The sequence below is a fragment of the Leptonotus elevatus genome, chromosome 6 (assembly GCF_054856555.1).
Source record: "Leptonotus elevatus isolate MCC_2025b chromosome 6, RoL_Lele_1.0, whole genome shotgun sequence".
In the NCBI taxonomy this organism is placed as follows: domain Eukaryota; kingdom Metazoa; phylum Chordata; class Actinopteri; order Syngnathiformes; family Syngnathidae; genus Leptonotus; species Leptonotus elevatus.
The window spans coordinates 12,058,602-12,083,991 of NC_141244.1; the positions used below are offsets into that span (position 1 = coordinate 12,058,602).

Below are 25,390 nucleotides of genomic sequence, written 5' to 3' on the forward strand. Positions count from 1 at the left end.
TGCCTAATTAACTTTCTGTGCTGCGGCGTTGGGTGCAACTAAATATAACATTACGCATTTTAGTGCAGGGGTCGCTTCCACGGCACGTTGCACATTTGCTGTCGTTTGCTGCGCATTTTGGAGCCCGTGTTCTCTTAATTGCGACCTTTTTACCCACCCAGCTAATCTTATTGATAGACTACCTGTTGATTGCGGCGGGGAAATGTCATGTTTGTTCCCATAGATACATCCCAACAGATGAGTTCTCATGAGAGGCAACCCTTGAGTAGATGTCCTTTTGGCGCAGCTCACTGTGAGCAACTGAACATTAATTAAAGCAATATGGTTGTCTCGTCTGTTTAGACGTGACTTTTAAAAATTATTTTGCATGCATGGCTTAATCGTACTAAAAAAAAAAAAAAAAAAAGAGGTCAAGATGGAATGAGTTTCTGAGCTGTGATCGATTAGCACGCATTTTGCAACAACAAAAAAAAAATCACAGGAGGAAGGTACTTTGACGCACAAGGATGGGCTCGGAGAAGCCGAACTTTCTGTCCCAACCGGTGGTGAAGAATATCTACATATTCCGAAATGGTGACCAGTACTATGAAGCCCGTCGAGTCGTGATTAACCAGAGGAGAACGTGTAACTTTGAGACGTTTTTGAGGGAGGTTACGGGGGGCATCCAGGCGCCTTTTGGTGCCGTGAGGAACATCTACACCCCGCGTGGAGGACACAAGGTGGACTGCCTGGATAACCTGCAGAGTGGAGAGCAGTACGTCGCGGCTGGGAGGGAGAGATTTAAAAAGTTAGAGTAAGTCATATGTATTGCATTTGAGCTTCTGCATGATTTTATTTTGAAATGCGACCAAATTTATGTCACTGACTGTCATAAGGAATTAACGCACACATAGGGAGAAAAAGTTGGCTTGACGTTCGATGTTTGATATTCACTCCTACCGTCTAACTTAGAGACCGTCTACCGATTACATTCTCCAGGGTGACCTATCATCAAATCATTTATTCATTATTTATGGCCCTTTTAGTCCCCAAATTCTCCAAAATGAGACATATGATAAATATTGGAGCTCTAGTAGGTAATTGCTTATCATTGCCAGTTACTACAGCAGTCAGCATAACACACACACATATATATATATATATATATATATATATATATATATATATATATATATATATATATATATATATATATATATATATATATATATATATATATATATATATATATATATATATATATATATAAGTAGCCTACCAACCAAGAGCCGTAAGATCATCATCAACACTTGCAATTGATGGAAATTAAGCCAGCGTGCAATTCAATTAACATTGTTGTCAAATGCTCAGCCTAACATTTATTTGCATTTCTTGTCAAAGGGATGTTAATTGTGACTCTTTTTTTTTTTGCAGCCATATGCTGAGTCACAGCGTTGGGCAAATTAGGTCAGGGGAGATGCGTGCACGACTCTTGCTATAGATAGCCTAATGAGATTTGTGCTTTCGAAGGCCACAGTGCATCAGGTAGTTTGCTGTAAAACAAATGTACATTATTTATTTATTTATTTATCTATTTATCACACTATGTAATAGCCTATTTCTCAATGCATGATGTAAAGTGTTTGCATAGTGATTCCCAACCAGCATGTTGTGGTAACTTAGTGTGCACGAGAGATCATCAGGGCTACTGTGGAAATGATCATATTTCACTTAATTTGTTTAAAAATGACTATTTATTCATTACTAATATACCTATGACTATATAAACAAGCTCAGATTTATATGTTTATATATATATATATATATATATATATATATATATATATATATATATATATATATATATATATATATTTAAAAAAAGGAATTGGGCATCATATCCTGCACTGTAAAGTAAGGGTGTGCCAAAAAATAGATTCTCATAAGAATCACGATTCTCATTTAATACGATTCAGAATCGATTTTAAATGTCCAAAAATAGACTTTATTTAAATTATTTGATACTGTCTTGTCTTTGTCTGTGTGTGCCTTTATTTGGAGCGCTGTTCTTGTTGTACCCGGTTTGGCTACTGAGGGGCAGTGTGGTTCCACGCGGTCTAATACACTGTTAAGTTGTAGCCACATTAGAGAGTAGAAAGAAAAAGTCACGATCAAGTTATTCCAATAAAAGTTTTTTTTTTAGCGTGGAGCCGTTCTTTTGAGCGATAAAAGGGCTGCGAGTAGCGCGTTAATTAGCATTAGCGAGTCAGACTGGAGTAGATCATTACAATTCCTTGCACATCAATAGATTGAAGCAAAAATCATTGTCAATCAAATCATTGTGAATCAAAAATAGTTCTTAATCGAAAATCGATTCTGAATCGAATCGCAGACCCAAAAATTGGAATCAAATCGAATCGTAAGACATTCAAAGACTCCCACCCGTACTGTAAAGTGTGAACATAGCCTTAAGTCAGCTTTGTGTTTGATAAAACAGGCCCAGATTTCAAACTGAATAAGTCATTTTGTGAATAAATTGAGATGGGATCATCATTACACAACATTAAGTACATTAGTCCACGCTACAAAAGATGTTCTATTATTGGAGAAGGTTTAGCACTATTGCTATTCTCCTTTGGGTTGTGACTGTCTTGTAAAGATGACTGCAAGAGCACAGCACAGAATGGCAAACTTATTGTGTGGACAGATGAAACCAAAGTTGAGTTATTTAGAAGGAGCGCATCATGGTATAAATGGAGAAAACTGATCTCAACTGTGAAGTATTGTGGAGGTGCCATCGTGATTTGGGACTGCTCTGCTAACTCTGGGCCTGGACAGAATTTAAGATGATCTATCTGTCAATTGACTGAGGCACATAACATACTCTATTTTCCTTTTATTGGTGAGTCAGTTATGTATGCATAAACAAAATATATTGTATTTGACAGTAATGGATTATCTCAGATTATTACATTAATTATCTACTGTACTTGTTTTGTGTGCAGTTATTTACAGATCGGCTCTAGAAAGAGAAGGCTGTTGCAGTCACTTCCACTGCAGGTAAGCCAAACAGTTAGACTGTGAGAATCTTATTTAGAGTCTTTATTGGCCTGCAACCAGTTCAGGGTGTACCCCGCCTACTGCCCGAACTCAGCTGGGATAGGCTGCAGCACCTCCGCGAGGAATAAGCGGTCTGGAAAATGGAAAAAAGAAAGAAAGTTTCAGATCACTTTGTGTACCTGCTTTAGTCTTATTCCCTATTTGCAAGATGTCTCTTAGCACAGAACCTTGAGCACTTTTGGTGACTTGATTACCCGTTAACATAAATGTAGCCAATCGTCTATACAAGGACCGCAAATCCCCTGCCCTAGTTTAACATGGCTGATTGTGTCAATCAGTGGTAAGAACTCTTAACTGTCTGAATAGGAGGCTGCTGTGTTTCTTATATTGCTTTTTTAAAATGAACACAGTTTTTCTTCAAAGATGATCTTAAACCTTTACAGTAAAAATCATGGTAGTCAACCTGACACTATGGATAATGTTTTTGTTTTTTTCTCCAGGCCAAACCTCTTCCACCAAATCGGATTTCTGTGTCTGCTCGGTTCTTGAAGCCAATTAAGGAGCCATGTCCCATTTTGTGAGCGCCAGTACCTCTCATACAAAATGTCACATTTTTTGTTGTGCCACTACATTGTACATTGCTTTTATTTTGCGATTGTGCCATTTTCAGTATAATGCCAATTCGTACTGGATGGAATATAATTGGAATAACATTGTTCTAATATCAACATCAGCTAATACAGAACTCTTGAATAAACCCATCTCCAAAATCATCTCTCATACTTTTGCCCTCAGTGTGGTGGCAAATGGGGAGACTATGGATCCTGCCATAAGGCTCCTCATTCACCAGAGGATGCAGAGCCAGTTTGAAAGAATACTGGAGATGATCACAGAGAAGATGGGTTTGAGAGTGCTTGGCGGAGTGAGAAGGTATTGCTATAACTGCAAATTGGTGTCATCCAAGCTTCTGACTTTGCTTTGTGTTAAAGAATTATTTACAGACACATGGTGGACTAAATGTTTGCAAACCTACCTTAGCGTTCTGGGATTTTGTATCCATTGGACTCTTTCTCTCTTCTTCTGCTAGTCTTTACACTCATGAAGGCCAGCAGGTGACTGATGGCACTCAGCTGGAGTGCGGTCAGCTCTACGTGGCCGTGGGCAGAGAGAGATTTAAGAAGCTCTCCTACGCCGACCTGCTGTTCAGCAAACCTCGAGGGGCACGGCGGCTCAATGGGTAAACACTGCCATGCGCCTCACACAGTCTGATACAGTGTGAATTATTTGGCGCCATCTAGTGGTGACCTAACAATTTATTTAAAAACGATATATGCAAAACAATATATGTTCTATCAAATCAACATAATTTTTTTTTTATTATATTAATGAAGGTGTAGTAATCACTAATTATATTACATAGGTGGCGTGACTCGCGCCACGCCTTAGAGGGGGCTGACATGTTCAGATTCCAGATTGGTCCTTGCTTGATTCGGGCTAACGCCGTTCGTCTCCCTCTGTTTTGGTCTCCTTAGATTTTGTAGCTTCTCTCGTTAGTCGCTCTTGTTAGCTGCTCCTGCTAGTTCTTGCTAGCCACTCTTGTTAGCCGCTCCTGCTCACCGGGCTGCTCACTCACTACAAATAACCATTGGTAGTAATTGGCGGTAGGTAGCGTTGCAAAGTGTGGTCTCTCTGAGGCACCGTAGCTGCGTGTGCTTCAAAATCGTTGCATTCTATTAGTTCACCATGAGAGGGCGCTAAATAATAGACGCTGCTATTTAAATGATACAAGTTACTTATACTACTACTACTACTACTTTTAATAATAATAATAACAATGATGATGATGATAATAATAATAATAATAATAATAATAATAATAATAATAATAATAATAATAATAATAATAATAATAATAATAACAACAATATTGCACAAATTGATTTTTGTGTTTCCAGGATGAAAATGGGCACTCTGCCGCCCATCTACAGATCCCTGAAGCAAAATGGAAATGTAAGAAACACTTGCTGTTTATGACGCTGATTTTGAATCATTTGAACATGAATTTTAGACACAATTTCACACCAAAAAATCTTACAAAACTAACTCGAATTTTCCAACATCACTTCCATACAGACTACATTCTTCTTCTCACAATTATGGTGGAATGTGTATTTACCTTGCCTCTCACAGTCAATGTAATCCTGATCTAATCTAATCTCCCTCCAGAGAAAGTCCGTGGTCCGGAGCACTGACAGTGGAGATGGCGAGTCGAAGGCCTTGCCTCTAAACAACATTGGTGGCAGCAGAGAGCACCTGTCCTCAATCGTCAGAGAAATCTCTCAGGCCAGACTCCTCTCTTTGAGGCTGAAGAGGAGTGGACAGAGCATAACCCTCGGTGACGATGGTAATACTCAAACACAACATTCAAATATTTGTATGTCATTATCTCGGAATTGAGTATGATCTATTATTTACGGATTGAAAATGCTATTTAATTACATATAGTTTCTCTTCCATTAGTTTAATTATTAAAAATAGAAAATGCAGGACACTCGGCAAACTAGCCAGTCAAATAGCCAGTAAGATGGTCAATACATTCATTCATTCATATAGGACATGAGTGATTATTGCTTCATGTGCTTGTCTACTATTGTTTATTATCTATCAAGTAATCTACTTTGCACAAGTAGTAGTATAAAAAAAAGACTGATTATAATCCCAACAACATTTGACACCAACATTTTGTAAAATGTTTGAACTTAATATCCGTTTTAAGGTCATTGTACCAGTACACTCTTTGTCCTCACAATAGTGATGTGTCAAATATTACTTTGTAGAATTGCATAATGTTACTATAGTAGCACTAGTAAGTAGTAGTAGGCTACCAGTAAGGACAATTATACGAACCTCAAGATGGATATCAAGGATTTGGAATAGATGCGCAAATGGTTTCAGTACAATGACGTAATGCCAGCCCCTCGCAATCTTATGTAACCTGCTGCCTCCTTAAATGGCCACTAAGAGGCGCAGTTGCTCTGCGGCAGATGATGGCAGTAGGCAATGATGACATTAAACACTTTTACAAGAAACACATTACGTCACCTTCACTTTGCTCTGATCTCGTAAACAGCCCCACAATTTCCGGTTAAAGCACGCTCATTGTAAGTTGACAGATAAGAGGACTGACAGGCTTTGGCTGACCTTAAGTGACCTCCATTGCAGGAGGAGTCACTTAACGTCACCTAGTGGTTTGTCATAGATTCTTGCTTGTTTTTATCTTTCACCAGGCTTTTGGTGTTTGAACAAATCAGTGCGTTACTTCATTTGAAACAATCCATGTTTCAGTAAAAATAAATAAACACATACACAAACAAACAAATAATTAAATAAATAAATATATATATATTTTTAAATAATACCGTCCATAGATTGGTGACAAAAGGGAAATAGGAATCTTTGAGATGATAAATAAGAAATAAGCAACCAGGAAACTTAGGCGCTGACAGAGAGGTCACTTTTTGTGCGTGTGGCCATTATTCACTGTCTGTCATCTGGTGGGAACCAAGGGAATAAGAAAAAAAATGTGGAAAGCTTCAGACTTTTCTGCTTCATTAGAGTGAACACAGATGCAAGTGACAGAGAACACAAGGAAAAGGGTGGTGGTAGCGCAACAACTCATGCAGCAAAGGTCATGGAGTGTCTCCCGCTCTCTTTCTCCCTCAACTTTTCCCTCAAAAACAACTTTCATATTCTATCTGGAGACAACCAGATGATGCTGATGCTGTTATTTTAGGAATAAAAAAGCAGTACTGATATGTTTTTCCACCCAAAATGTGACCAGTTTGGTTGAATCAAACTTAATTAAAGATGACAGCAGAACAAATAAAGTGAAGAATGTCTTGTCTATGAAAGGTGAACATAAGGGAGTCAGTTAAAGGTGGGAATACAAGATAAGTAAAAGAGAGCGAGAAAAGAGAGAACATGTGCAATCAAATATGATGAACAGTTGAAGATGTGAGGGAGGGGACAAAAATGGATGGCTGGGAGATGGTAAGAGCTTTGGATAATTGCCTATCGTTTGGTTAATCTCTCAATTTAGAGTCATCAAAGCAGAAATGAACTTGCCTGTGCCCCTTGCTGGGACCAAATTGCAGCTCTGGAATCAACAAAAGAGCCTTTCACTCGAAGGAGAGATCCTCAGATATGGACATGATGAGGGATAGGCGAGGCAAGACGAGACGGTTGCAAGGAAAATGTCCACTGTTCATTGGACTGCAAACGTAATGGATTTTTTTTCTTAAATCTGCTCTGAACATGACTGGAATTGCTGAACATTCAATTCACCCTCCAGGCAAAATAGCCTTAATTTAGCCGAAAAATCATTTTGATGATGCATTATAGAGTTTTACATTTTATTTTATATTTTTAAATTTTGTTTAATATTTTATATTATGGAGACAAAATGAGCCCCAAAAAAGACCTTACATTTTAAATTAAATGTAATGCACATGTTTAACACTTAAACAAAAATAGACTTTTTAGAATTATTTGAATATTTACTGTATAAAACCCTTTCTTTGCTCCTCCATTTCTCTGTGGCCTAAAATGAGTTATAATGTGAGGCTAAATGGATGGATGGATGTTCACGGGCATCCGAACACAAAAGCTAGCTCCTCTCATTCCATTTCAAACAGAGGGCAGTGGTGTTCTCTGACCACCTAAACACAAAACACTTAGCTATGATTAAGTGCAGTAAAAGAGAAGCATGCTAATGATAATAGTGTGCTGTTATTTAGCGAAAGAAGTTGAAAAATGTTCCACATATTCTGATTTAAGACATACTGTATATCATGGAAGACAGTGTAGTATGTGCAAATTAATGCACTCGGAGACCAGTCAGGGAGAGATGGGAGGGATTCGGAGGAACAATTATTTTTTTTTAATATGGGGTGGAGGTTGCTGTATTTTTGTCGTTTAAATGTTATGTTTCAACCAAGTACTGTATGGTTATGCAATTTTCTACCTGGTTTAAAAAGGACACGCAGTAATAATAGCAATTAATCTCCCAATATTTTTGGTGAAATAATTACTGTAAAGTCATTTGTTGTAGCTTTTGAGGGAAAAACAAAGAAGTGTAACACACCCCGTTGTCATTGTGCATGCAGTGATGTTGGTATAAAAAAAAAAAAGCAGTTGAGACATTACCCGATATACCAAAGGTTTCCCACAATACTTATTATTATTATTATTATTATTATTATTTTAAGAGTTATTAATTCCTTTTTTTTGGACTCTTTGGACTACTTTCATGAACACCATAAATCCTATGCGGCGTGAAGCGTAACTGTATGTGGAGGTGGGTTAGAACAGGTGTTGGTAATTTTCCAGATTGAGTGCAAGACAGCCAATTTGAGAAAGTGAGAACAGTGCTGCTGCGGGAGTGGCCACAACCTATTTCAGTCATGGCCAGTCAAAGTGGCTCCTTTCCTTTCCTTTAAGTTTAGCACGCGAGTCACGTGCCACTCTTGACACGGAAACGCCCACATCTGTGGTAAGTGGGTCTTGCCCCATCCTCTACAGTCTCTGCCCCCTATAGCTGTGCCGCCCAGTGGGATTATTTAGGTAATAATAATGATGATAATGATGATGATAATAATAATAATACTAATTTGTTCATTCAATGAATTGGTTTCTGCAATAATTCAGACAGTTTTATGCCTCCTGTTCTGCTGTGTACGCCGTAATCAAAATACACCAGAATCACGTTGTACCGGCTGCCTACACTGTGCCAACACTTAGACTTGATTTGAACAGACCTAAATTAGGATTTCTGCCACCAAATTTGTCATACGCCAGCATGTGCGCCCCACCGCAGATGTACTGTCTATAAAATAAACAGATCGCTGTATAATTGTTTTTTTTCTGACTCGGCATAAATCAATCACTTATACCACTCTGTAATCCTTGGCAGTTAGTGACAGAACACTTTAATAACCCTCACACATGAGCATTATTGTTACATTCAGTACATTACTTGTGTAAACAAGCTTTAAAAAAAAAATGTTTGTTTTGTTTTGATACTTTATTGTTCTTGTTTTTGTGATTCATAAATCACTCAAACAAGCTAATAAATAAATAACACTTAACAAGCGGCACATTAATAGTAAAGCTACGTATGATAACTTTGCAATTAAAGGAGGTGAGCTGCTTGAGACCCAGTTAGTCATCGTCCAAGTTGAGGTCTTTTCAGCAGAATCTTTTTTCTCTTTCTCTTTGTGAACATTACAGCCCCTTTCCTTTGTGTCAGACCTTTTGGAGGTAGTAGTGGAGGTGTAGAGGGATTTTCAAATAGAGCCAGGTAAATCAGGGCCAGCATAGAAACCTTAAGGGTATTCATTCACACAAAACCTCATGTTGAAAAGCCCGCCGCCTCCCTTTCATGCGTGCACGCGGCTCCATCTTTTTAATGCGGCAGGAGCAAACTCAATTTACCATATGTCACATGATGGAGCACCATTATATCCACTTATGTTATTTCCTTTCCCAGTCAAGGGCGGCTAGCAAAGTTTGAAGGCGAGATTGAGGCCACGTCCGCAGCAAAACATTGCAGTATTTTCAAAAACTTAAAAACATGTATTGGACAGACTTGGCGAAAGATCTTTTGATATCTTTGTTGTTTTTGGAAGCTTCACATTATATCGTGTGAAATGTTTTCTCTTATAATTCAAATCTGAGGTTTAATGTAGTTCATTATTAGGCATTATTAGCGAGTGAAACGTATGCAAGGGAAGGCCGCTCATTGAGAGAATGCATGTGTGTGTGTGTGTGTTATCTAGCCAGATCAACCCAGAGCCTTTCGTGTCATCGAAGGCGATGCTGCCAGGGGGGAATTATCCATGTTAGCATATGTATCTATAATGCCTGTCAGAGCAAAACAGCGCTGGGAGACAGGAGGCATGTGCACAAAGACAAATATGCTGTGGCTGTGTCAAAAAGAGGCTCAGAAGCTCAAGGATGAGAGATGGCAATATTTAAATGATTTTCCTGTTGCACAGATGTTTTTTAGGGATTGTGTGAGCAACGTTTTATTTGTGCATACTGTATGTGTGTGTGTGTGTGTGTGTGTGTGTGTGTGTGTGTGGTCGTCGCCTCCTTTATTTGGGACTTCTCATCCCCCTTTTTTTTTTTACTGCAGCAGGGAAAGGTTCTTTATGACCCTTTGATGCAGGATTAGGGGATTAAAGTGTGGGCTGGTAGCGCTAATCTGCCACATTAATCTGTTAACAAGTGTTTCGGCAGCGACATATAAGGGTGCTAACTGTGACATGCAGAGTGTAGGGTTTGACACTTTCACAGACGCACATTTTGCTCACGTCTGTCATTTTAAATCCAAGCTGCTTTGCGCGGATTGCAGAGACATGTAAAATGTGCAAGGTATCCGCTGCGCTGAATGTTTAAACAGTTTTAATGTCGAGTTAAATGTTTATATCATGGTTAGGGTTCATACAAGGTGTGTCAGGAAAATTCCTGGACTATGGGCTTTCTATGAGACTATGAGACTATGAGACTATGAGAAGAGGCGAGAGTTGTCCTGCCAACTCGTGGTTGCTTCACCGTGACATTGCACCTGCTCACAATGTCCTGAGCATCTGATAGTTCCTGGCCGTCAAACATCATGCTGGAGCAACCGCTCCACTCGCTCACCCTCTTCCACTAGATCAAGTGGGTGAACAAAGACAAGACAGGGACGTATGTTACATTCATGGGAGAACTACTTTGAAGGAGAAAACTATAGTTTGGATTTAAAAGGTATCTTTAGCGACATCGGTGCTGGATTTTTTTCTGACACACCTTGTATGTTTGTAAATGATGGGTTAGGGTCATTCTATGCCAAATCATCCAGTGTGTTGAACCAATCAGATGTTATTTGCAATGAAACTTGGTGTACTTGTTGATAGTGATGGCACAACACCAAATCTAAAATTTTACGGCAGTCAGAGCAAGGAATTGGGAGGTACGGCTTGCCAAATTTGGACATTTTCAGCAAAAACAGGCGATTCTTTTGAACCTTTAAATCTCAAGAACTACTGGGTCAATCTTAACAAAACATATTTTTTGGAAAGGAAATTCAACTAATATTCCAAATCATTTACAAGAAACGTTCATGGAAAGTTGAATAGTCTGAAATTCTGAGGGTATGGATACTATGATTCTTTATTGCTGCTGAACAAATAATGTACATCTCTGATTTAAAAAAAATATATTTAGAGAACATGTGAGAGATGACATTTCATGCAAAATTTTGTTCATGCCACGTGATCTACAAGGTCGATTTCAAGGTCAACTAAAACAAGGGGTCAAAAGGTTACTAATATGCATCAGTCTTCAAAATTATAATTCCCTTTCCAACAGAACAATCTCTGTTTTGTGAAGATTGGCCCATTAGTTCCAGAGAAATAAGGGTTCAAAGGAAGGCAAACATGCCCCTTTTGCAAAAAAATTTAAAAATTCGGCAGGCCGTAACTCCCGAAATCCCTGCTCCGATTGACCTAAAATACTATTAATTAGTATTAATAGAAATAAAAGTTCACTCGACTTTTAGAAAGCTGCAAATTCAGTCAAGTGCAGCGCTGCCAAAGCTGAACACAACACAAGTGGACTGTGAAAAGTCAAAAGGATGTCTTGTGTTTACAACTTTATTCGTAACATTACCGTGATGAGTTGGGTTCTTCACAAGTCACTATTTTTAACCTCACACATCACACTTGATAGAGGAATTTGTCATTGACATATTGTTTAATTAACCTTTGATGAATGTGATTTTTTTCCCATCTTTCTTTTAATCTTCTTTTCTGTTTATGGGGCTTATCATATTGCTAAATAATACAATACTAGAAATGTAAGATGATGTAGCTAATGACAGGAAGAACGATGAAACTTTAAAACAGCCTAAATAAGAGAATGCGCTCATTATGTTATTTATTACAATCCTATGAAGTACAACTCATATACTAAAATTCAACAGTCCTTTGGTGTGTTTTTAAGAGACTGTAACAGATGGCTCAGCAAATCCATCAGAATAATTATCTAGGGGACAGTTTTGTTTTTGTCAAATTGCCATAAACAAGCAAAGAGTCTCTTGTGAATTTCGGCTATACTGGTTTTAACAGGACTATGATCAGTGAATGGAGCCTCGCTTGCTGAGTGGCAACATGTCTTAAATGGCATTCGGAGCTTGTGCTCATGTTTTACACGCCATCATAACTCAGCTATGTGCTTGCTGGAGCAATCCAACTGGGCGTAAATAAGAAATATACTTTGTGCCGTGTGGAGTGATTTAATGTTCATTAAGTGCTACAGCAAGACGTTGGTGTGTTAACTATGAGGCTTAAGTGATAAATGTAGAATTGGCTTTTTTTCCCTTCTCTTCCCAATACAGTTACATCACTGCTAGTAAAAGCATTATGGACAGTGGAAAACATAAAGTCAGACATAATCTGTACGGGGAAATGACTTCATTTATTTCTCCTTAAACTGTCATCCACATAACGTGTGTGAGGTAATATGCTTTTGCATGATAATGAAAGAAAATGACACATGGACACAACTAATTGCTAGCAATAGTATATCGCTGTTATTAATTGTCCTGTTTTTAATGACCTGATCTTCGTACCTGATACCCGCTTATCCACAGCTTCATTGGCCCATCAGTCATTTTGCTCCAACTCTAGATGAATGCAAATTATTTCCATAAAATATCATTGAAGGTGCCTTCTGATTCCCATAATGTTTCATCTTCCACCGTAGCAAAACTCCAATCAGTTTTACATTCAAAACTCTTCCAATCTCGTTTGTGCTTCCATTGCTAAATGAAGAAAGACATGACATGATTGACTCTTCCCCGTCTTTTGCTGTTTATTTCGGGTTTTAATTTCCCATTCATATACAATGTTTCCAAATGGCGGTATTTGTAAAAGCATTAAGTTGAATTCCTCTTATGATAGTTTAGGTTAATTACTTTCAGGCACACGAAAGCTGAATATTTTGTATTAATTTTGCACTCCAACAAACCTTCATTGTAATAATGATTGCTTTAAATGAAAAGCATTGTGTTGCAGTATGATTTCTTCATTCATTGTGGGAGGTTCGGTAAGCTATCGCCTTAAAGGAAATGTTATAACATTACTATTTAATAGATAGAATCTTTAATGTCATTGTAACATATGCCTGACTTAAGCATTAGTGAAGACAATGATGACAACGGTCAAATGACATTTCATGTTTTTATTTGCCTTCGACCTTCAGCTCCCCTACGAGCCTTTAATGTTTACAGCTCTCTCTTGAACAGTTCCATTGTCTGGACAGGTTGTTTACTTGCATGAAACCAAGCAGGGGTAGGAGGGCGTTGTGTTTTTTGAGACCACCAGATGTCCCTCTTGCGCTGTGTTTGTGCAAACCTGTTTTTAACAAGTCAATCACAGTGTCTGACAAATATTTAAAATGTTTAATTTAACTTGAAAATAGATGATGTTCAGAGTTGATCGACACTTCCAATGGACTGAAGAATGTGGGTTATATATATTTTGAAATACATCGCACAACTGAAGTTTTTCCTTTTACATCTTTCTCCCCAGATGATTTGGCTTCAAAAACTAATGATGGGAATGCTGATGTTAAATCCCCAGAACAGTCAAGTGAAGAGGTAGAGTTTTGACTATAGTATTGACTCTATTACAAATATGTTTGTCTAATGTTTTCTTAGGTACAGCCGTGGTACTGAACAGCCGTCAGATGATGTGTATGCTTTAAAGAAGGGCTGAGTTTTTTTAAATTCATTTTTTATTAACTCTGTAATGAGTGTCACTTCACAGATTTATACTGATCAGTGAGTGAGTTAGTCTTGCTTTTGTCATTGTGGAACTCAAATAACTATTTTGTCGCAGTACGCTGTTGACTTGAGTGGCTGCGTAATACAGTACAGTATTTAATAGTAAGCCACACATTAAGCCAAAACAAACCATTTCTGTTGTGTTGCAGGACCTTACATCAGATGACACCAAATCATTAGAGGAAATTGGCAAAAAGGAAGAAGAAAAGCAGGAGGTCTCTACTGAAATAAGCTCTCAAAAAGACACTTCTGTTATCCAAGAAAAGGCAGATAAGGAGACAAACAGTCTAACAAAAGGAGGTGCGGAAGAGGAAAATGAATCAGCAAAGAATGAACACGAGGGAGAAGCAACTGTAGTATATGAAGAGCTGCCAGAAGAGGTAAAAGAGGTGAAGGACGAGGCAGTGCATGAACGTAAGGGATCTTCAGATGAGAGTGGGGCGACATCAGATGAGAGTGGGAGTGACGCAGACCAGAGTAAGGAGAAAGTTGTAGATGAGAGTAAGGACAAGAATGAAGATGTGAGTGGCGTAGCAGCAAATGTCAGTCAGGATGTTTCATATGAGGATGACTTTTCAGATGAGAGTAAGGATGAGGTTGCCATTGACTGTAGGGATGAGGGTTCCAATAGGAGTAAAGATGAGGTCGGAGATGAGAGTAAGCACAAGGATGCCAATCACAGTAGGGGTAAGGTCACAGGTGAGAAAAATAATGAGGGCACAAATGAAAGTAAGGATAATGTTGCAGATGAGGCTCCAAATGAGAGAAAGGATGAAGTTCCAGATGAGAGTAAGGCGGAAGTTGTAGATGAGAATAAGGATGAGACTGCCAATGAGAGTAAGGTTGAGGTTGCAGATGAGAGTAAAGCCGAAGTTGTTGATGAGAATAAGGACGAGACTCCAGATGAGAGTAAGGCCGAAGTTGTTGATGAGAATAAGGACGAGACTCCAGATGAGAGTAAAGCCGAAGTTGTTGATGAGAATAAGGACGAGACTCCAGATGAGAGTAAGGCCGAAGTTGTTGATGAGAATAAGGACGAGACTCCAGATGAGAGTAAGGCTGAAGTTGTAGATGAGAATAAGGATGAGAACACCAATGAGAGTAATGTTGAGGTTGCAGATGAGAGTAAGGATGAAACTTCAGATGAGAGTAAAGATGAAACTCCAAATGAGAATACATCTGTTACATCTTCTGGGGACCAAATAAATGGCCATTTAAACAACATCAATAGCGGTACGAAAGAAGGTCAAAATGAGGGAAATGATGCCAAAGACTCCGCTGATAAAAAGGAGAGTGGTAAGTGATCAGTAAGAGAAAGAAAACAAGTGAAGGGACGATTTGTGTAGTCTGATAGTTAGACCAAAGAAGCAGTGATAGGAGTAGCAATATCTAAGAAATGGAGCTGAAGATGGAAGACCGATTCTCAATCTCAAGAGTCCACATCAAAGACAGATAACGTGGATCTAAGTGAGGTTGAAAATAAATAATGGGATTGACATAAAAACCAGTAATAATTACAAACGTCATCAAATTAGTTCAATGAATGCATTCAATAGTTTAGATTTGTGAAAAAAAGAAAACGTTACACGGTAGGAATGTAGTACTGGATGACTATAATGGTGTATACCTTCTACTAAAAATGGTTCAATTTTTTTTTAGCTATGTCTAACAGCTGAATAACGTCAGGATGTATGGAAACACCAAATATGTTTTCATTTTAGCGAGTGATTTCATAAGGGCATAACATTACAGTGAAATATTCAACTTTGTTTGTTAATATATGCTTGTATTGGTAGTTTCATTTAAATTTATTCTTATTAAAACCATTAACCCACTGTGTCTATTTTCAACCAAATGTGAATTTTATGAACAAAAATGGTAAACAATAACAACTTGTTGTTACAGGTTGATGTTTAACCCGTTTACCACAATGGACTGCAATTGCTCAATAACCATTGTTATTTTTCCTCGGGAATAACTACAACTTGACTGGATAAGTCCACCCGTAATTAAAATAACAATCTTCATTCATTTGTTATCTGTGTATCCTGGGCACATGGTGTTTCCACTCTTTTTATTTGACTTCTAACTTTTTTACCACTATTTATGTAGATGCCACATATTGATGATTAAATCATCATGTCACTAATGTAATAATTAACTCCACTGCTGACAAATATTCAACATTTTTCATTTTATACGGTAAATCAAGGTCATTAGTATGTAAATTTGCCTTCATTCGGCGCAAGAAAAATGTTAATTTTATTGCAACTCATCAATTTCCTAATCAGACCGAACAACTACCCCCAAATGTATTCATTAGAAGGTGATAATTAATGACCGTCACTGTATAATTAAACTTGCGTTACTATTCCCATTACATTAATTAGTATAGAATGTTATGGAAGAATTTGTAATGTTTTTCATCAAATCCAAGTACCTGCCTCTACATACAATGACATATTGATGGCTTCCCTTTCTCTCATCAGCAAAGTTTCTTTATTATTTGGCATCCATCCTGTCCAGGACTCCAGGTGTGTATGAGTCATTAGTGCGCAATTGTGCGCGCGTGTGTGTGCGCGTACGTGTGTTTGCTCCATGACTCACTTCTGACTGCTCAAGGTGATGGTCCTCTGGGTGCTATTTCCAGATATGTCATTAATTCTGTCCTATCTAGTCCAGTGGTCCCTTTCAGTGTGTGCACATGTGGGTGTGTTAATGAGGCCTCAAATAGCACACTTATCATCCTATACATTGCCTTTCGAAATGACCCCGCTGATGGATTACAGTGAAAACTGTACTCCACACTCATGAAAGCAGCTCACGTATGTTATAGAGTTGTATAGTGGTAGTAGTAAGAGAGAGAGGGAGAGAGAGAGAGAGAGAGAGAGAGATGGACGGACCGACCGACCCCAAAAACTGCATGATTGCTCAACGATTAACATTACATCATCAAAGACAGCAAATCATTTTCAACACTTTAGATTGGTCAATAAGTTGGGAAAAAAATAACACCCATACCTGTGGACTGACCAATAGCATAGACGTATGTTTATACTGTATACATATAAAAAGACAGACAGAGAGAGAGAGAGAGAGAGAGAGAGAGAGAGAGAGAGAGAGAGAGAGAGAGAGAGAGAGACGCGGAGAGAGCACAAAGCTTGTCCGTTTTAAGGTTCTGCGTAAAGGTGAATACACTCTTGCACAACATTGGCCAGCATATTTAACTTTTATTATGTTTGAAAATATACTACATAATATAATACCACATTGTTGATATTGACTTCAGTTGTTCTTTATGCACAATCCCCTTGGAGAATACATTTACATCAGGAGACACACTGAATGTCTAGACTAAACCTTGTGTAACAGTTTTCTTGAAAGAATGAAATATGTGTTCAAGAATAAAAATATGTGTTCAATATGTAGCGGCTTTTGGACAGTAAATGAATGATACCAAACACATTTTACAGCATGAGACTACTAGTGAGCACATTTATTGATCACCTGCTGACTCTCTCATTAAACATCCTGTTTTATGTTTTTTGAACAGGATTACAGATTACATGTGATTGGGTAACATTTACAATATCGATCATATAGCTTTGTGGTTTGTGTGGTTAAAAAAAAAAAGAGTCATAACAAAATCATCACTTTTAAAATGAAAAACAAAATGAAGAGGGTAGTGAACAGCTAGTAAAAGGTGAATTTACATGAATATTTTAATCACAAATTTAAGTTTGTTGGCGAGTCCTACACCATTGATACACAAATAAATAAATTAAATGTTTGGTGATAGTGTCTTATTCCTATAATCCAGAAGAGCATAAAACATTTTCCTAAAATGGTGTAACTTGATCCAGTGAACAATTGCACAAAGTCAATTAATTGTAAGATGACCATTTACGAAAATGTATCTGTAAACAAATCCTTCAGACATTAAATTTGAGTGACAATACAATTTTCCTTAAAAAGTGCTTTTCTTTTCAAACAAAATTCAGATTTGGAGCTCAAAACAACTCCAGGCCTGGTTGTCCTGGTAACGAAAAGCCAGAATTGCGCCATAGAGTGGCAAGTTATCTTATCTTATTTGCATGAGAACAGCAAGTCCAAAACTAGGGCTGTAAAAATAGCATGGACTGACAGCATACTGCAATTCTTGATCTTTGGGATAATTTGACCAACACATGGTTCTATTTTGGTTAAATTGGGGATATGGGAATTGTATGACCTCAGGGGTGGTTACATTTTCAGGTTCCACTTTAGTTCAAAGATAAGGAAAACACAAGTTTAAACATGAAGTTCAAACTAATCGCAGAAATAATTTAACCCATGTTTCATCCCTGCTGTAATACAAACAAAAGGTAGTATATGACAGAAATACTGTGTCTTTTTAAAAGTACAATAACCCAACACTATATCTAATTGATGAGATGTGTCAAAATCTGTGCTTTTCTTTTTAATTGACAGACAGTGAGGCGGAGCTTCTAACCCATCCAATGTACCTTTCATCAGGGATCTTTACTCAAGACGACAAGGTCAAACATATCAGGAGTAAATGTCACACTTTCAAGTTCGTTCTGTCTCACTCATCTAATTTGCCCTAATGTTCACAATGATCTAACATAGACTCTCATAGACTCTGCTTTTTCTTAAATGTAGACAGTATAATGTAATGCTGGTGATTTTATGAGCCTATATTTATAGTATATGTCATACAGCTGTGATTGGTTATTGTGTCTGACGCTTTGGGCATTGTGAAGTGGCGGCTAAACATCGATAATGCCTTACATTCCTCCTCGACACAATGAGAATCCACTTAAAAGACAAATGTTCACTTGTTCAGTGGCTGTGTTCTATTGATTTGTTCTTGGGTTACTTACTTTGTCTCACTTGAAATTTGTATGGCTACAGCTCACAAACTGTGTTTTGTCTGGTAAAAAGCTAATACACACGAAATGTCAATTTTGTAATCTTAGATTTTTTTTTTTAGAAGAGTTGGCTCTATCAGTCATGTAAGATGACCTTTTAGGTGATAACATATCTACATTAATGGACATAAACGCAGTCTACTCACTCAAAGGCTGCACACCCATCACTCAGCAAACAAACACATTTTTCCCCTTCAAGTAGCCTGCTGTCAGGTTTCTGACTTTGGGGTTACCGGCTGGATGTTCTGGACTTTGGAAAGTGTCACTGGCACCTTTCCTTCCCCAGGGGTTGGTGCTCTCATTATGGGGGTACCTGTGAAAAAAGTTTATGTATTGTGTGAGTCATATTTTAACTCATTCACTGCCATTGACGGCTATTGACGTAAAAAATTCATTTGAACTAGTTCTGTTAGTTTAACTTTTTTTTTCAAGAGTATGAAAACCTAGAAACAAATTTTTTATTGTACATTTAGAACAGATATCAAATTTAGGATCAATCGTGAGTTAACTATTGAAGTTATTAAAATTATTTTTTTAATCACCTGACGCGATTAATAAAGAAAAGAAAAGATTATTAAAAAATTTGCAGGGTCAGGTGATTACATTTTTTAATTGTAATTAATTGTATGACCTCACGCGTTAACTCACGATTAATCACACATTTTATATCTGTTCTAAATGCACAATAAAAAAATTCTAAGTTTTCATACTCTTGTTAACAAAAATGTAAAAGAAAAAATGTTAAACTAATAGAAATAGTTAAAATTAATATTTGACGTCTATAACCGTCAATGGCAGTTAATGACTTAAACAGAAGTTAGTCTCTTGATAGAGAATCAAACCTTACCGACTGTTGAATGCAAATCAGCCAACCGCTCTTTAAACTTTTGCTGCAGATATAATTCCTCTTTGGAGTAGTTTTTGGCAAAGGCAGACAGCAGGAGACCCACAGCCATGGAAGTGCCTCCCACACAGAACAGCACAGCCCCAGTCAGCTTGCAAACATCCAACGCACGGTTAAAACTGACTGCCTGGCTGTTGAAGAACAAGAAATGTCGAGATATTATACAGCAACATGCATCCCGTCATATTATATCATCATTATATCGTCTGTTCACCACGGCATGGTATACCTATCCACAAAAAGAAGATCCTTTTCACCAAATGCTTCAATCCTAGCTGGAGTAGCATATCCCACGATAATGACAATCAGGCCTGCAAACAAGATGATGGTGCCAAACGCGAGACAGACCTGAGGATGGAAAAAACAAAGAGGAAATATTTGCATATTATGTATGAATTAGGAATGCACGATAACCACCGGATACGTCATTTGTATCGCTTTAAGCCACCTGACATACACTTACGTTGGTCTGATTAATGACCCTTTAAGAGTTTGCTGCTGCCGCATGAAGTGGGAGGTAAAATGGCGCCGCAAGTTAATGAGTAAACAGTGAGCCATTTGTCAATATGGTTTGGCGACGGGAAAAAAAAGAGGTTGTACACACACAACCCAACAACCAGCCAAAGTCTCCTCAACTCTAAAAACAATATTTATTATAAATTTTGAAACATGGGGTAAAAAAATGCGTGAGTGAATGCACCAGTTGCTGATTCCCATTCACTTGAACGAGAGCCACAACCGAAGCTCCCTCCATAGTCACTTGGCCCGACAGCCGTGGAACCGCTGTGCCTTTTCCTGTTTACCTTTTACCTTTGTTGCTGGATACTATAATCGTGTGGATTTAATCAACATTGAAGTACAGTATAAATTGACGAGTTCCAGCGACTTTTACCGCACTTTCAACATCCCAGACGAGATGTTGCAAGTTCAACCAGCGGGACCTCTGTGGATTGCTGTCAGCTCTGGTGAGCGTGGTAGGTGGCGGAGGCAACGTAAACAAGAGCGGGGCAGCCGAGCCGAGCCGAGCAGTAGCTAAGCTAAATGGCTGATAGCGAGGATAAGTGATTCAGAAAATGGATGGATGAACTGATGGTAAAGAAACGGCCATGGCTCTTTGGAGTGCAGCTATATTTTATATTGTATATATACAGCCTTGGGAAGTAACGGAATATATGTTTCGGCGTTACGTAATCACAATTGAAAAAAAAAAATACAGGAAAAAAACATGCAATCAGATTACAGGTACATTTATTAAAAATTAGGATTACTTTGAGGGATTAAATTTTTTTACGATGAGAAAGGGTGTGAGAGAGAGCGAGCGCGAGACAGAGCAAGAGAGCATGTATGTGAGAGAGAGAGGGACCGTTGCTACTGGAGCTGTACATGTCGGGAAGTTGGGGAACTGTCGTGTCCTCGACACGCGGGCAGTTGGCAGTTTCAAAAAGCTTCACGGACGAGAGGAGGAAATGGCGACTGGTATTCACTGTTTGGAATTTACTCGGCTTGCTGAAGGACCGAAAGCGAGAGTCTAGCGGCATGCAGCTTTTTTGTTATCCCGCTAGCCTACAACCATAATTTGAGTTACACCTTCCAAACAAATCTTTCTCCCACCAATTCACTATTTAAACATCATACATAACATATACGCGGCTAAACTTGCGACTGGGAAAAAAGTTCATTTTGTAGTTGATGTCGCGCATCGTCATCCTCGTATCTAGATCTATCTATCTATCTATCTATCTATCTATCTATCTATCTATCTATCTATCTATCTATCTATCTATCTATCTATCTATCTATCTATCTATCTATCTATCTATCTATCTATCTATCTATCTATCTATCTATCTATCTATCTATCTATCTATCTATCTATCTATCTATCTATCTATCTATCTGACTGTCTGTCTAAACTGTGAGGTGTGGACATGTGGTTGCTTTTCAGTGACAGCTCGAAAACAGCATATGGCCTTCATTCGATCAATCAACCTATCTTTCGCCTACATGCTTTTTAATGGATGTCAATTACACAAGGATTTTGTGCTATTTGTAGGCTGCCCGGGTCCCTATCACCCGCAACTAGCAGGGGCACATTGTATAGAGTATTTATACGTATATATTGTCGTGATATTTATTTTTATTTTGTCCTTATGAGCATGCTCGGTATTGGAGTAATCCAAAAGTAATCCAAAGTAATAAGATTACATTATGGTACTTGGATTATGTTACTAAGTACCTTTTTTACTTGTAATGGAATACATTTTACAAGTAACCATCCCAACCCTATATATATATATATATATATATATATATATATATATATATATATATATATATATATATATATATATGGCGTGAGCAAACTGATATTTAATCTCACCTTCCAGAGTAAAGAGCTCCACCTACTAGGCGATCTCTGAATCTGAAAATCTTCATCACGTTCCCAGATGGAGGCTGTGCACTCCTCATAAAACTGGATGAATAGACATAATTCTTCATTTAAAACCCATCTCTCACGCTTTCTCTTGAGGAAAAATGTTTGTTCTACCTGGTGCAAGTAGGAGCGGACGCCATACTGCTGGCAGTTCCCGCTGGCTTGGGCTTGCTCGCCGTGTTCCGACCCACAGATCTCGGAGCAAGACGCCATCCTTCACATCTGTCTGCCTGCTTGAACAAATACAGATGGTAATGCATGAATGAATCCGCCCACTGAGTTTTTCACCCCCTGCATGATACACATGCTCATATGAATACATTTATGCATTCATAAACACATTTACGCCCACGCTCTCACATAAAGTTATATAACACGTTGAAGCTATGCATGCAAATGCATTCTCATTTAGTGATAAACGAGCCGTGCACTACTACACTTTTTGCAGTATTGTATAAACCTAAAGAGGAGTAAGCTCACATGTGCGCTATATTATTTATTATTTCACTAAATTTAGTAGTTGCTTAGTGGACAAAGTGTCAGTGAAAGCACTTTAAATCTTTCACATACAGAAATGACATTTGAATGAGACTAATGACATCGTCTTCCAACATAAAGCATCATTAACAAACCTGCTCCTAAGATTATATCACTAACATCCAGATCAGATGGTCATAAATGATCCTCTCTGAAACGAGGTGACAATAGTCCTGAATATCGAGACAATATAAATGACAGATCAACATTTAACATTCTTCACTTTCACCTACGTACATACTTGTATTTGTGTTTGTTTTTCTGTTATTCATATTTATAATCTTTCAATGTTAGCAACAGAAAGAAGAAATAAGGCTACAATCTTTAATCTCAGATCGCCTTGAGATACGAGTTGAAGTTGTTCCCTTGATGCCACTTGTAAATCAAAACACTCACATTTCAAATCATCTTCCTCCACTGAATTGAATGGAAATACAATTGTTTAGTATATGGTTTATATTTTTAATGAGGAAAAAAAATATGACTGTACAATATTGTAAATTATAAAAACAATTCAATTGAATTTAGAAAATTAAACAGTTTGTGAATCCTGATTTAATGCTGCAATCCAATTCATTGTGCTGCTCTTTTCTGGCGTGCCCATCTTAGCCAGCAGCTCGGAAGCAGTGCAAGTCATTGAAACACAAAGAATGAAGAATAGTAGATAATTTTACACTAAATGAAAGTGAATCAGTAAGATGCAGTAATAGTTATAAAATTTTCACAGAAGATAAAGAATATATATGATTAGTGATATTTTATCGCTTTTCATGTCTATTTGTTGCTTAAAGTAGTATAAAATAGCAACTTTCAATGCTAACCTTTAGCATGTCAATTGTCATGTTTTAGGTTCTGTTTTCCTTGTGTGTTCTCCCTTGGTCTTGTTAAGTGTGTAATCCTGCCCTTCCTCGTGTGATCCAATCAGTGCCCTCGGCCACTTGTGTCATGCCCCAGGTGTGTCTTGTTGTGTCGTTAGTGTCTGTGTATTTAGTCTGCTGTCTCCCCTCTGTCTGTGTCGGTTCATTGTCTTTCCCTCATGTCATGCTGCCCGTTTTTGCCTTGTTGTCCTCCCCATGTTTTGTTTTACCTTGTAATTTGGAGTTCGCCTTTTGTTTTGTAGAAATTAAAGTCCCTTTTTTCATTTCACCTTCGCCTCCTTGCCCTGCTTCCCTGCGACTGGGTCCTCCACCAAACTTTACCCTTTTGACATCAATGCCATTTTGCATTTTTTTGTTACAAGATCGTAAACGAAAAGCTTAACAGAAACTCACAGTCGGCACAATGTGAAACTATTTAATTCAAATTTATTTAATTCAAGAGGGTTTGAGCACATCTAGAACTACGTTCATCATACATGAAAACAAAAAAAAATGCTTGGCGTGGGGGATATCCTTCTTTTTGTCTTTCCGAAGAATTACTCATGAGACACACCGTACATTGTACAGTAATACCCTCTGCAATCTGAATGAATTTCATCACTCACTTCCTCCACACATAAATGAGAAAAATGCTTACAAAACTGATCAGGAATGGATGCCTCATTGCTTCTCAACAACAGCAGTAAACACTTCTAACCCTAATGAACATTAACCTTTATTTTGATTAATATATATAAAATACTTGCATAGTGCTTAAGTTGAAATACGGATTGTGTCAAAAAATACAATACTTTATCAACTCTGGTACTTCAAAAAAATAACAAATACAAATAAAAAGGTATACTGACTCTGAAATGTACCTGAGTACAAAAGTAATTTGGTATTAACATTGGCATTTCCACTTTGTTTATTTATTTATTTATTTATTTATTTAAAGTAAGGTGTCCAAATCTGTTGTCAAATGTAGTGAGCAAAAGTAAAAATAAATAAATAAATAAATAAATAAAATAAAATAAAGTAGACTACAAAATACCTAAACAATCTACTACTTAAGCAAAAACAACACATTTGTTGTACTTTATCGTTCCCACCAGTGCCATCCAGCGTTGTGTGTGAGCTGGCCTTGGTGCTGAGCGCCATTACCCCAGCATGAAAACACACACGCGCGTACGTAATACGTGACGTTCGTCTGAGAAGAACAGACCTCGAGCATGCGTCGTCCTTCCAACCCCGATGAGACATAGCCTACGTAGACCACACGCTTTTCAACGACATTAAGAATGAACTGATTTGACGAAATCCGCTCGACTGACTAATTCCCAGCAAGTGGAAACTGTCAGCCGTTTTTTTTCGGGCAGGTTACGTCCAAATATTTGCGGATTAACTTTTATTTTATTTAACATGCACGCGTTCGTGTTACTGCAGTTTTGAATTTATTCGACTAAGTGACAGCACACAAGTTTAAAGCGGACATTTCCATCGACAGATACGCACTAACCAGATGTGGACGAGATGATTAGGATTTAAGCAAGCACGCACGCACGCACTCGTTTTTATCTGAACACGCGCGCGTCGACATCAAGAGTAATAACATAGTCAAATGAGCACAAATGTTGGTTCCAAAATAGCATTTTAAAAACTAAAAAAAGCAATTTACCTGTCATTAGCAGCACGGAGAGCGATGACTCGCTGCTGCTTGCTCAGCCGGCTCCCATCACTCGAAAGTCTCTCTCTCTCTTTCTCTCTCTCTCTCTCTGCTGCTGCGCATGTGCCAACTCC

General features: G+C 37.9%; 2 protein-coding genes across 2 annotated transcripts; one reads left to right on the forward strand and one right to left on the reverse strand.

Annotated features, from left to right (window-relative positions):
- Window positions 1-17,341, forward strand: LOC147172045 (uncharacterized). The gene is made up of 9 exons (XM_086078972.1): window positions 1-793; window positions 2,985-3,039; window positions 3,540-3,616; window positions 3,835-3,969; window positions 4,127-4,276; window positions 4,995-5,049; window positions 5,266-5,443; window positions 13,674-13,741; window positions 14,077-17,341. The coding sequence occupies exons 1-9, from the start codon at window positions 507-509 to the stop codon at window positions 15,229-15,231; spliced, it is 2,160 nt and encodes a 719-aa protein (XP_085935098.1). The 5' UTR covers window positions 1-506; the 3' UTR covers window positions 15,232-17,341.
- Window positions 17,138-25,390, reverse strand: nrsn1 (neurensin 1). The gene is made up of 6 exons (XM_086078973.1): window positions 25,269-25,390; window positions 22,311-22,426; window positions 22,143-22,235; window positions 19,992-20,110; window positions 19,706-19,893; window positions 17,138-19,171 (listed from the first exon to the last, which is right to left on the reverse strand). The coding sequence occupies exons 2-6, from the start codon at window positions 22,407-22,409 to the stop codon at window positions 19,068-19,070; spliced, it is 603 nt and encodes a 200-aa protein (XP_085935099.1). The 5' UTR covers window positions 22,410-22,426; window positions 25,269-25,390; the 3' UTR covers window positions 17,138-19,067.

Excerpts from the sequence above, each read along its gene's own strand:
- LOC147172045 (XM_086078972.1), top strand. The coding sequence starts at position 507 with ATGGGCTCGGAGAAGCCGAACTTTCTGTCCCAACCGGTGGTGAAGAAT. Across the intron at positions 3,040-3,539 it reads TGCAGTCACTTCCACTGCAG|GCCAAACCTCTTCCACCAAA; the intron begins GTAAGCCAAACA and ends TTTTTTCTCCAG. Across the intron at positions 5,050-5,265 it reads CCCTGAAGCAAAATGGAAAT|AGAAAGTCCGTGGTCCGGAG; the intron begins GTAAGAAACACT and ends ATCTCCCTCCAG.
- nrsn1 (XM_086078973.1), bottom strand. The coding sequence starts at position 22,409 with ATGGCGTCTTGCTCCGAGATCTGTGGGTCGGAACACGGCGAGCAAGCC. Across the intron at positions 22,236-22,310 it reads TCCGCTCCTACTTGCACCAG|TTTTATGAGGAGTGCACAGC; the intron begins GTAGAACAAACA and ends CTATTCATCCAG. Across the intron at positions 20,111-22,142 it reads GGAGCTCTTTACTCTGGAAG|GTCTGTCTCGCGTTTGGCAC; the intron begins GTGAGATTAAAT and ends TTCCATCCTCAG.